This window comes from Poecilia mexicana, unplaced genomic scaffold (assembly GCF_051168715.1).
Source record: "Poecilia mexicana isolate PSO_F unplaced genomic scaffold, ASM5116871v1 scaffold_1, whole genome shotgun sequence".
NCBI classification, from domain to species: Eukaryota; Metazoa; Chordata; class Actinopteri; order Cyprinodontiformes; family Poeciliidae; genus Poecilia; species Poecilia mexicana.
Genome location: NW_028263370.1, coordinates 12,121,917 through 12,134,531, shown reverse-complemented (window position 1 = coordinate 12,134,531; position 12,615 = coordinate 12,121,917). Strand labels below are relative to the sequence as shown.

Below are 12,615 nucleotides of genomic sequence, written 5' to 3'. Positions count from 1 at the left end.
AAACATACTTTTGCTTTGCTTCTCTTTGCCATATTGTTTTTATTATTATTATTATTATTATTATTATTATTATATTTTAAGTAAGAACATATAATTAAGCTAAGTTTCATTTGTTATTCATGTTTGACCACAATAAGAAAAAAAATGTTGTAGTGTAATTAGATAAAAGCAGGGGTGTCAAACTCATTCTCATTTTGGGCCAAATCAAGATCATGAATGTTCTTAAGGGAAAGTAGTGCCACAATGTATTGATAAAACTGGTTCCCAAACTGTTCATTTAACATACTTTTTCTTTTTCATTACTGGTTTCAGGACAGTCCAGTTACTAAAACATGCAGCAGCTTGGTTTACTTATACATTAGGCCAGCTAAAGCAATAATATTTAGCGCTAATATACTGATGTGTGTGAAAATTCTAAAAACACATTATTTTTCGATTGCCGAGTTTATTAATAAAATAAGAATTTAAAATTGGGCTCGTCCGGGATTTGAACCCGGGACCTCTCGCACCCTAAGCGAGAATCATACCCCTAGACCAACGAGCCGCGATGTGGGCGAGAGCTGAATACAGAACAATCTAATTTAACCTATAACCGATTGCTGTACGCTTAGCATGGTGTAAATATATAAATAAACGCCTTTAGCAAGGTCATTTGTTGTCTCGTTGGTTTAACTGTGCTGAAGTAGTCGAGTACATTCTCATTTACTTCAAACATTAAAGCTCAATGGAGACGAGATGATTCACTCCTGTCTGCTTGCAGTTTCACACGCTGTGGCATCACTCTTGAACGCAAGTTTTTAGTAATAGACATATGATAATTAACATAGCGAACTGTTCCTCTAAATAACATTGAAATTAACTCTTTTTTTTTGCTGCAGATGATGTAGGAGCGTTTGGCATTAGCTTAGATGCTTGGGGGTGTTGTGGCCGCGGAGAACCATCTTGACCAGCGTGACTCTCTGACGCTGTCACAGACCCCGGCCTGCCGACGTGGCGGGGCGGAAGAAGAGCCGCTGGCTGGCACCAAACGGGTGAGATGTAGCTGCTGTCTCTTTCTGGGAAAACAAAACACTGTTTGTGCTTTTTGTTGTAGAATTTAATACGTTTACCTTTTTCTGCAGGACGTTAGCTTACAGTTAAATAAACAATTACGACTCTTGTCACTTAGATTACGTCTCAAAGGAATTACTAGTTTAGAGAAAGGTACTTTTTGAATGACTCAGAAATACTTTGCAACAATAATATTTGTTTCCCATTTTTTTTCGCGTTGCTGTTAAAGTTGTCATGCTGAAGTTGTAATGTGATGTAATCCGTGTTATAAGTAGCTTTATCTTCTTTTATGTTTGCATTTATTCACAACATCTCGATGATAATCCCCCCCCCCATTGGTGTATAGATAGCCACATGTTTTATTTTACCTGTGTTTAAACACCACTTCGTTGTAATTATCGCTTCAGGAAACATTATGTGTTTATTTAAACAGTTTGACATGCCCTTTATTGTTCTAGTCATAATGAAACTATGTATTAATGCAGTTAACTACCGTATTATATTCAGTGTGTAGAACTTAGAGCGCATAGTCAGTTACTTAGTAACTTTTTATATTCTGCAAACAAATAGAGATTATGTTGAAAATGTTGGGTTTTAATAATAAAAATGCGAGTGTACTTTTTCCTGCTAATCACTAGATGGCGACGTTGCTCCCTATATTTACACTGGCTGTTTTCACGTTTTTCATGCAGTTCATTGGGATTTAATGTGAAAGACCACTACCATGTATTATATGACTCCTAAGTAGAAGTAAAATAATGCCTGGTTTTTCAAACATTTTGCAAATATAAATCTGAAAAGTGTAACGTGCATTTGTATTCAACCCCTCCCTGTCATAACTTTATAGAAGTTTTTAATTAGACATAAGTCTGTGCTTTGACTGGTCCATTCTAAAGCATGATAAACTGTTCCATTGTGCCCTGCTGTATGTTTAGGCCTGCATCTCTGCCGGAAAGTGAATCTCTGCGTTGGTCATAAGACCTTAACTTAACAGGTTTCCTTCCAGGATTGTTCTGTATTTATCTCCAGCCATTAACTCTGCCCAGTTTATCCATCTCCTAGACATAATGCTGCCACCACCATGGATCATGGTGAAGACGGTTTGCTCTTGGTGATATGCAGTGTCAGTTCTCTGTTTTAGTATTTTTCATGTGGTTCGATAAGCTGCCAGCATGAAGCACACAACTATTAGCTGTCAACAGATTTTTCCACCTGGACTGAAGACGTCTGCAGCTCCTCTAGAGTAACCATGGACCACTTTTTTGATTCTCTGATTAATGCTTTTTGTCTCCTCATCCAGTCTGTCAGTCTTGGTGGACGGCCATGTGCTGGAAGTTTTGCAGTTGTGTAAATTTTCAAAATATGGACTGACTTGTGAAGGTGGCATTGGAGTTTATTTTGGGGCATCGGAGTAAATGGTACTGAATACAAATGCACATCACATGACATGGTAGCGTTTTCTTCCTACTTGACTATTATGAAAAGTTTAAGGGGTATTAATATTCTTGTAGGCACTGTAATTTAAAAATTACTTAATAGAAAATTACAAGTCAGTGTCATTAACAACTGTGTGAGACTTTAAATTGTGGTTCTTGCTAAATGCTAATGCTGTGCAGGTTTGTTACACTAATCTCATATTTTAATATTTGGATTGTGAGTTTACAATAAATAGATTAGATTATATCAGTAGCTCGTCTCAGACGGATCTTCCCTCTTCCAGGTCACCATGTCTCAGGCTGCCCCCTCTGATGCGGAGCCCTGCACAGACAGCGGACCTCCGTCTGGACCTGCTCCCCTCGCTGATCCTGGCCCTCATCAGGGCGAATCGACGCTCCCCGATCATCCGACGGCACCGCTGCCGCCTTCTCTCAACGCAGAGAACGCAGACTCCCACCACGAAGCCGAGCCGACTGCCGTGGAAGACACTACGACCAAACCCGAGACATCTGAGGGTCTGTTAGAGCCCCCTGCTGGGAATGAGGTGGCTGAATGTGACCAAGCAGTGAGCCTGGAGCCAGACCCAGAGAGCCTGGAGGAAGAGGAGAAGGTTTGTGGTGAAGGTTTCCATACATGCTGTTGTAGCTTCTTAAAACATATCACTTTAAAGAAAGCAATATAACTGTACAGTAGTACTTGGAGTTTCTACCTTCCTTCTTGCCACTGATCTTTGGATTCAGTCTCAGTCCCTGTAAAGTTAATTTAATTAAAGTGTTAAAAGCTCTTTATTTCTTCGCATTTTCAGCATTTCTAAACCAAAGCTTTTACAACACTGTAGCTAATAATGAGGCTTGTTAAACAGTGTTTTACTGCTGCTGTGCTGTGTATAACTGTGTGTCCTCATGTGTGCAGGTGTCAGTCCAGCAGAAAGACCAGGGCTGGGGAGGCTGGAGTACCTGGGGAAAATCTCTTCTGAGCAGCGCCACCTCCACCGTTGGTACGTCTTCCTGCTTCTCATCTTTTTCTCCCAAACTTCTGTTTCTTCTTCTGTCCCACAGATTTATTTTTGCCTTTTGTTTCTGTTTGTTCCTAAGGACTTAAATTCGTCGTTCACGTCACCGTCTAAAAAATGTTAAACTTTCCGACTGGTATTAGGAACTGTTCAATTGTATACATTTTTAGGCCTGGCGGAAAAACCTTGGTTCTGCATGAATAAAAGTAACCCCACAGCATGATGCTTCCTATGCCACGTATGGTTGATATTGTGGTGTTTCTTAGGTGATGTTCAGTGTTGTTTTTGTGCCAAACTTGACTCTTTGAACTGTAGCCAATAGTGTATTAGTTTCATTAGACCATAACACTTCCTCTCAAAAACGTTCTGAAGCCGAACCCAGAAGTTTTCTTATGGAGGAAAACAACTTTAACATGTAGCAAACTCGATTGTCACACTTTGTTACCTTCCTAAAATAACGGCCTAAGTCATTTTTTGCCAAACGTGATTTTGGAAATAAAAGTCACCCCCTTTATATTGGCAAAAAAAAAAAGATTTTAGGAAGGTGACGAGTTAGAAAGTCACATAAATTCCTGCAGCTCCTTCAGAGATGCTGTCGGTCGCTGCACAGCCTCCCTGACCAGTTTTGGAGAAACGTCCCATTTTTGTAATATCAGGTTGGCTTATATTTTTTTTACTCTCTTCTGGTCTTGCTACATATTAAAATTTGTGTCTCCTTAGAAACGCTACACACCTTAAATGAGATTAAACCATTTTCACTTTGAATTGGCCAAAAATTGACACTGAGATTATTATTTAACCATGCAACTGGAATTTGCTTTGTTTACTTTAAATATCTTTTTTTTTTTTTAAAAAAGTCTTCAAATTATTAAGTTTGACTGTGTGCTGCTCCAGCCTGATTCTCAGAGCTGGTAAAGCCATACGTTGTCAAAAACAACACTATGAACTAATCCACCTGAAATAAAAATAAAAAAAAGTGTGTTTGTCCTCATATGTCCCTTGCTTCAGGACACAGCCTGAGCTCCGTTAAGGTGAAGGCAGGTGAGGCTCTTCGTCTCCACAGGACCTCGGTAGGAGAGGAGGCGCTGGAGGAGGAGGACGAGGGAGCAGGGGAGAAGAAGGAGGGAGCAGATCCTGACAGAGCCAGCTTAGAGGAGTTGGCACCTGCAAGCGCTGCCCCTGCTGCTGCACCCAGTAGGGGGGTTTTCTCCACAATCACACATGCTGTACAGAACACTGTGAGTGAACAGGCACACTGCAAAACCTGATACGTATGTATTCACTTTGGTTAGGAGCTTCCCAAGCCACATTTCTTCAGGAACTACAGTAATAAAACATGATAAATGTAATTTAAATACATAAAATGTCACTTTAGTGAACTTTTCCCTCTGTCTTCAAGGGTAAGTCGGTCATCAGTGGAGGACTGGATGCCTTGGAGTTCATCGGGAAGAAGACCATGAATGTTCTGGCTGAGAGTGATCCAGGTTTTAAAAAGACCAAGACTTTGATGGAGAAGACCGCATCTCTGAGTCAGGTTTGCAGCCACATAATTATCTGGACCCGTAGAAAAGTAAAATAAAAAGTTTCCTAGCCTGAGGAGAAACTTTGGGGATTCAGGGATGTTTTTGTAGTTTTACCAAGGTGACCCCTTTGTGCTGAAGTTCTGACGTGACTTTGATTCTTCAGATGTTGAGGGAAGCCAAAGAAAAGGAGCGGGCGCGTCTCAGCAGCCAGCCGCTGAGTGCGCCCACGGCTCACTACGGCATTCTGTTTGATGACTACCAGGGCTTGTCCCACCTGGAGGCCCTGGAGATCCTGTCCAATGAGAGCGAGGCCAAAGTAAAGCCCACTTTTCAGGAGTAAAAGTCGTGTTCTGTTTTCACGCTGAACGCTTAAAGTGCTTCCTCTCTTTGTAGGTCCAAGCATTCCTCTCTTCCCTCACGGAGGAAGAGCAGGAAGAGGTGAAGAAGGAGCTGATTTTCATTAAAGAGATATTCATAAAGCAAGAAGAAGAAGAAGAGGATGAGGAGAAGGAGAAGGCAGGAGGAGAGACGAAGGATAACGGTGATCTAAGTTCCCAAATACACTGTTCCACCCCCATATGTGAGTGATCCAGAGCAGCTGGAGGTAGAGGCGGACTCTGAGCGCTGACCCAGGATCAGGCAGTCTTTCATTTTTTATTGCAGACTTCTTGAATAGGGGAGAGGCACATGAAAGTTTTAGCTTTTTTTTTTTTTCATAAAACATCATCATCATCTTAAACTAGATTAAATTTAATCTTAAACTAAATGTAAGATTAAAATGATTTAAAGACATTGTGCCATCATCACTGAAACATTGCAGTGTAGAATGTCTTCATACACCTTTACAAAAAACATTAAGTCAAATAATTTTAGATAATAAAAATATGTCCATTTTTTTCAATTGTTAAATATTATTTACAATATTTCCCTAATCATTATGGCGTCATAATAATTAGAATAAATAACTTAAAAGTTGGGTAAATACCTGATAGTAAGTTAATATTCAGTGGCATTTTCATCATTTGATGCTGAATTTAAAAAGCTGCCTAATTGTGAGAAGATTTCCTTAAAGCCGTTTCCTGACTTACAACAATAAGCACACACACCTGCTTTACTGGAAAGACATGTTGCCTCATCTCTATTTACATTTTATATATTTAATCTGTTACACATATTTTCCCTTTTTTTTCCTAAGTAAGTATATGGCCATCTATAGCTGTCAGTAATGTGTTTTCTACTCCAAACATTTCCATTTAAAGTGAAAGTTCCCACCTTTTCCGTTTGACCTCATACACTCACACACTTTTATTATTACAAATATCCACTAAAACTTCAGTAGTTTTATGCATTGTAGTGTTTCCTCACAGAAATTTAATTGAAAAAGTAGGTGACTTTTGTGAAGCAACAAAATTATCTTCCGTGTTCAAAAAGAGGTAGAAAAGCTCAATTCCCCGTTAGAATCCCTGTTGGCATGTTTTCTCCTGATTAGGTTAAAGTTCTCCTTGAGTGGACCTTGAGTGTTGACGCAATGCCAGGTTTCAGTCTTATCATACGCCACCAGCCTGGCATCCTTTTAATGTTTTGAAGGTCTGAGATGTGTGACGAGCCCCTTCAGGCAGTGTCACAGCTGTGCACAGTTCAGAGTGGGCACCTGGAGGGATACACATGCACACGCTGCCTGATCCAGTGTCAGTGTTCAGGGGCTGACGACACATTCGCATTCACCGTCTTCAGGAAAGATGACAGCAATCAGACCCGCACTCTGAATGTGCATGTTCGCTGAGCATCTTCCGATCCCCGTCGTAATTTTAGCATGGAAACAAGTGAAATTAATTCAGCATGCAAACAAGAATCAACTCTCAGGTGAAAACATGCTAATCCCGGCTTGACGAAATCAAAGCATTAATCCCAGAGTTTGTGGAGCTGCATGTTTCACGTATCACCTTCATTGTTTTGCCGTGTAAAATCTAGACGTGTTGAAATGAGTGTCTGTGTTTTGTCAGCTGCTGACGGTGAGGAGTTTGTCAGCGTTCTGACTGAGCTGCTGTTTGAACTTCATGTTGCTGCGACGCCAGACAAACTCAACAAGGTGACACAAACATGCATACGTCTTCACTTTCAGTCGTACTCACACGTGTGTGTCTGCAGGGCTGTCAGTATTTGTTGGACAGTTTATTTGCTTTAATGATGAGTAAATCAATTAGTCTGGGGATTTAGAGTAAAGTTCAAATCTCTGATGTCAAGACACAAACACAGGATTAGCATGGCCGTATTACACCATTATATTTCATTTGAAGATGGTTTTAAGTAAATAACCCTCCATCTTGACCTTTGACCTGATAGTGTAACATACATAACTTGATCTCAAGCGCAGCCAGTTTGACTCGGACTCTTTAAACATGTTGATGCTAAACATGTCTGCTCGGATTAAGAGTCACTCACCTCGGCATTATTCTTTTTTGGCGTCTCTTGTTGATTCAGCTAATTATTATTTGACCACTAGGTGGCGATCAAAGGTTGCTTAAAGCCCCTTGAACTTCCAGCCCAAGATGGTCAGGTGGTCAGTTCATTTTTGTTTCAAAATGAAACGCATATTTTAGGTAAACGCACCGACGTGGCCATTTCAGAAAAATCTAACAGCAGGTTAAGAAACAAAGAATTAACTAATAAGTTAAAAATAAAACTAAGTTGTTTAAACTTTAAAATCTTTTGAGAAGTTTAAACACATGATTTACATAAATGTTTTATTAATTTGTTTGTGAAATTTCATGAAATGCCTAAATGTGTGTGAGAAATGCAGTCTGAATGTATTGTTAGATATGGTAACAAGATTAAGTTTTATTTTCAGGGCTTCTTTCTTTGCCCTATTCTACTTCATTGACTCAGTTTTAGCAATTTTTCATATGTTGACAAAATTGTTAATCTGCCTTTAAAAATTACTTCAAATTTTGAAGTGTACTTATGTTCTTGTGGTTTTTCAAAATACCCAGTGACACGTTTTGATTAGGGCAGTTACCCACAGTGGCATTAGAAAAGGGGCGTATGAGTAAACTTATTTTTCAATCTGATTCATGTCGAAGAAGTTTTCGAGTGCTTTAATGAGGAATTGTTGTCCCCATGAGTGAGTGCTGCTGAAAAGTGGGAGATTATGCTCCGTGCTTTGTGCAGGACTCATATTTTATTCTGCCCTCAAATCTCAGTTGATTTACCATGTTTTCTTTGGGGGGATTTTCGGTTTGGGGTTGCAGAAGAACAAGAACCACCACTGGAAACACTTAAGACGTTATTCCACATGGCAACAAGTGTGTGATCCTCATCACACAGTTACTCTGAAATACAAGGATGACTGCTAAATATTAGCTGAAGCCATTCTGAGGAATGTTTTTCTCAAACCAGAGCAAATACACATTTATCTACAACCCTAATGACATCCTGCTGCAGGCATTGTGGAAAAATAAAGTACCCTCCTTCAAAGACCCTCTGCATAATCCATGCTCTCTTTTATAGACAGGCATTAACGTACAATCTTGTTCATGCATCTCATTAGCATCCATCACTACAGTGATTTCTCGGCACGCAGAGCTGATGGGTGGTAATTATGCATCTGCAGGCTCGTATGAGAGCCCATGAATGGGTGAACAAAGTGGAGCAGCCAGGAGGAGGAACGTTTTCCGGAGAAAGCGTAGAGGATCAGAAGGATGATGGCCAGAACAAAGAAGAAGAGAAGAAAGATGAGGAGGAGCTGGAGGACAAGAAGAGCGATGGGGAAGAGAAGGAAAAGGAGAGTGACCTCCGATCTGTAGAGGTGAAGTCATCTTAACATTAAGATTTTAATGCTGCAGCTTTCCTCCCAGCTGTCACAGCCTGATTTATTTTGAGTCGCTCTTTCAGAAAGGAAGCTAAACGTTATTTATCTTCCTTAATGCAGGCCATCTACCTGTCGTCAGTGGGCAGTCTGGCAGAAGTGACGGCTCGCAGTATTGAACAGCTCCACAAGGTGGCAGAGCTCATCCTTCATGGTCAGGAGCAGGAGAAACCAGCCAGGGACCAGGCACAGATCCTCACCAAGTACGAGTGGATGAGTGGGAGCGCAACTGTTTTTGTTTTTGGTCCTTAGATTTTCTTCTAGGCTGTAAGAATGGGAGTGTTACTACAATTAAAATTTGTGTTATTGCTTTGCTTATTGCCTGGGTGTACCCGGATTTTTTTTTTTTTTTTTTTTTTTTTTTTTTGCTAAATAATAATAGATGTTTTTTTTCTATTCCAGGTTGACATGTGCCATGTGTAAGGAGGTAGATTGCTTGACCAAGCGGTTCTCTGGTACGCTTCTTCTAGTTGGGGTAAGTGGGACTTTGTGTTTGGATTGGACTTTTGTCATTGTTACTTACAGGCCTGCAGAGGTACATGCCAAGGACAAACTTGGTTCAAGTTCCAGTTACTCCTGGAACTTGATGATGCAGTTCCAGGAGTAATTAATTTATGATAGGCTTGAGCCTCAGTGGTTTCTGAGATACTTCTTACGCACTCTGACCAATTTCTTTTTACTGGAGGTGGCTGTTTGCTTCAGATTCTTGAAACTTGAATACGACTCAACAAGGATGCCAATCATGCATCAAAACTGGTTTTAATGTGGTTTGACTGAGCAGGAAAGCATCTTGACCACAAGACCACAGTAAAAGTCAAAAGTCACAGTCAAAAGCTGACTCATCATCAATAAGCTGACAAATTCAAATGAGCTCTACCGGTTCTTCCAGTGAAAATGGTCAAATACCCTGCCCAAATTATGCCATATGCATATTTTTGTACCTGTATGTGTAATTTCGAGCATGTGGATTAGAAAAAATTTAAAATAAACTCAAACTTGTGTACTCTTTGAAAATAATTGGAATTTGTTGCATAATCAGGCTTCATTGAAAAAAGAATGGCTCAAAGTTATCATTTAGGTTCATGACTCTCCCAGTTATCCATAAACAGATCAGAATTACCGTCTTTGTTTCTGTTCTCGTGTTTTGCATCCGTACAACGAACATACAAAATACCCTGGAGACAGCGTGAGGATTGCTTGATCTATCAGTCTTGTAATCTCATCTGCTTTGCTGTTTTTCTTTCAGCCACAAAGGAAAGCAGAAGAGTTGAATCCACTTGTAGACAGCGTCCTGCAGGAGGTGAGACCTGCTTTCTTAGCAGTTTCAATAAAAACCAAATCCGTCACAGTCTTAGGCGCGCGACATCTGATAGAAGATGAGACCTCTCAATAAAGCTGAAGGTTTATAGAGCTGATTTGAAACAAAGGTGGCTGCTGCTGGCGTGGAGCTACTGAGACTTTGTGTCTGTGCTGCTTCAAACTCATGACTCATGATAAAATTATGCTGAAGGTCTATGGCTCTTCACCGTTTATCTGAGGCCGATCTGCAGACATGACAAGAAGGACTGTCGGAAAATAAACAGGGATTTTTCCATACTGATCTGCTCAGTTCATTTTTCATGTGCTATTATGAACTTACGCACCAAACACTGAAGTTTGACTGCAAGAGTTTGTGTTTGTATAATCCATTTTCTTACAGACATTTCCAAAATCCAGCTGTGAAAAGGGATTTTACCCTAATTTCAACTAAATCGTGAAAAAAGGGGGAAAACTAGTCAGTTTTTTTTTTACTATTGCCAATATAATCTGCTTTTAAGAATATAGCTTTAAAGAGGCTTAAATAAGACGGGTTTTTACTGTAATCCTGTTCATGCTGAACGAAAATACATTAACACATATTAGATCAAGAACTTTTGGACCTATCGGATTTTCTTTTACTTCAGTCATTGACTAAATAAACAAACGTAGGTTCTGTTTTATGCATTTCATTTGCACTTTGCATCCTTCCTAATCCTATACCAGCGCTCTTTTAGGTTTTCCCCTTTTTGCTGCACTTAACGCTCTTTCTGATTGATGGTGGTGAAGTATAAAAAGAATCTTGTCTCGTCTCTGCAGGGGACCAACAGCACCAACTACATCCATAATGCATTTCAGCTGCTGCTGCCAGTCCTGCAGATCTCCCACATCCACAGCCAGCACCGCCAAGCTGCTGCAGAGCCAGCAGCACAGCCGCAGCACTGACACCCTCAGCGCACCTGCTTGCCTTAATGTACAGTTGTAAAGTAAAGCGCAGTGCTTTTATGTGCCATAAAGCAGGAGATGCGTTGGCGGGAGAATTAAAGTTCCTAAAGGAAGCAGATAAATGGACTAATAACGTACAACAATGACCCAGATGTGTTTATCCACTTCTAATTTAATAAAGCAACCTGTTATGCTGATAAAATGCTTTTAAGCTCAGTGAAGACCAGTTAGCAGGAGTGTTACCATAGATGAAGTCCTGCTCTGGTTTTCCCTGCACACAGATCACACTTTTCTCGTTGTTTAAGTTTACTACATGTATAAAATGTGCTTTTGCAGTAAAGTACAGCCTACAGCTTGTGCTTGTGCAGACTGTAATTAATCAGAATGCAGAATTGATTAATTAAAACAAGAACAAAGCAAAGGACAACAGGCACAAAGGAAATTGGTAAATACATGAACACAATGCTCTGATTGTGGAGTGATCATTTTCTAATTTTAACACTATTGTACCAAAGAATTAGCTTTTTGTTCCCGTGTCTCTACTGAATCTTTGGAAGATGGGTTTCCCCTACTGCAGTAAAAAAAAAATTAAATGAATAATAAAAAAAATCAGGTGCATCTGTGCAAAAGCTGAAAGTTATTGACCATTCAGAATAAAGGTGATTTCCATTAATCTCGATCATTCTTCACAATAGTCACATTTATAGAAAAAGACATGAATAGAGAAGTAAACCTTAACTATTTTCCTCTTGATTGAAACTAAAGATTAGCAGTATTGAAAATTTACATTATATTTGTCGTGCTGCCTTTTTGTTTCTCTGTTAAATTACATGTGAAGCAACACTACCTTGAGTTTTGTTAACGGTTATGTTTGGTTTCCCATATTATATCCACTGAATGTTTAAAAAAAAGACTCTAAATGTTTATTGTATTATGTTTTGGTGCTGCTGCAAATAAAAAATGTGTTAACATCACTGAGAACTGTTTTTGACAGAAATAAACAATAATCCTGATTAAAAATGGACCTGGACCTGCTCAGCATAAGCAAACAGAGGGACATCTAACGCAACTTAAGTAAGAAAACAAATCATACAAATGATACAAAACACAATATAGTGTGGTATAAAATCCTCAGAGAATAATGCATTATTGATTAAAATTATATGTGAGATTTTAGCATATTTAAAGATTAATTTTCAAATATGTTGCATATTGTTGGAATACTTATCGACAAAGATAAATAAGCTGATGCATTTTTTAGTACATGAATGTGTTTATAACCCCTTAGCCTGCAACGGAACGCCCATGTGCCGTTTTTCCATTGTATTTTTCAGGGGTGAGGGTTAAGGGGTTTTAATAACCTAGACCTAGATGAGTATTATGCAAGACTGTGTTTGAAACAATGAGTGGCTGTTGAGATTTATGTTTGGTTGACTCAAATGTCCACTTGCTTTGCACATAAGTCTATATTCACAGATGCAGAACTG

At 39.5% G+C, this 12,615-nt stretch overlaps 1 protein-coding gene and 1 non-coding gene across 3 annotated transcripts; one reads left to right on the top strand and one right to left on the bottom strand.

Moving 5' to 3' along the window:
• Positions 1-472: 472 nt before the first annotated feature.
• trnap-agg (transfer RNA proline (anticodon AGG)) lies at positions 473-544 on the bottom strand. Its single transcript has one exon. It is a non-coding gene; the product is annotated as a tRNA-Pro (tRNA).
• A 349-nt stretch (positions 545-893) lies between these two features.
• On the top strand, positions 894-12,102 carry fam114a1 (family with sequence similarity 114 member A1). 2 transcript variants are annotated; one of them, XM_088004648.1, is made up of 13 exons: positions 894-1,031; positions 2,771-3,097; positions 3,400-3,484; positions 4,508-4,737; positions 4,899-5,033; positions 5,186-5,338; positions 5,416-5,563; positions 7,026-7,111; positions 8,633-8,827; positions 8,951-9,090; positions 9,290-9,362; positions 10,134-10,187; positions 11,003-12,102. In XM_088004648.1, exons 1-13 carry the CDS (start codon positions 909-911, stop codon positions 11,126-11,128), a joined length of 1,875 nt encoding a protein of 624 aa, XP_087860774.1. In that variant the 5' UTR covers positions 894-908; the 3' UTR covers positions 11,129-12,102. The 2 variants fall into 2 exon arrangements, with proteins under 2 accessions (XP_087860774.1, XP_014836371.2); XM_014980885.2 differs by having other exon boundaries at positions 5,416-5,602.
• Positions 12,103-12,615: the final 513 nt, after the last annotated feature.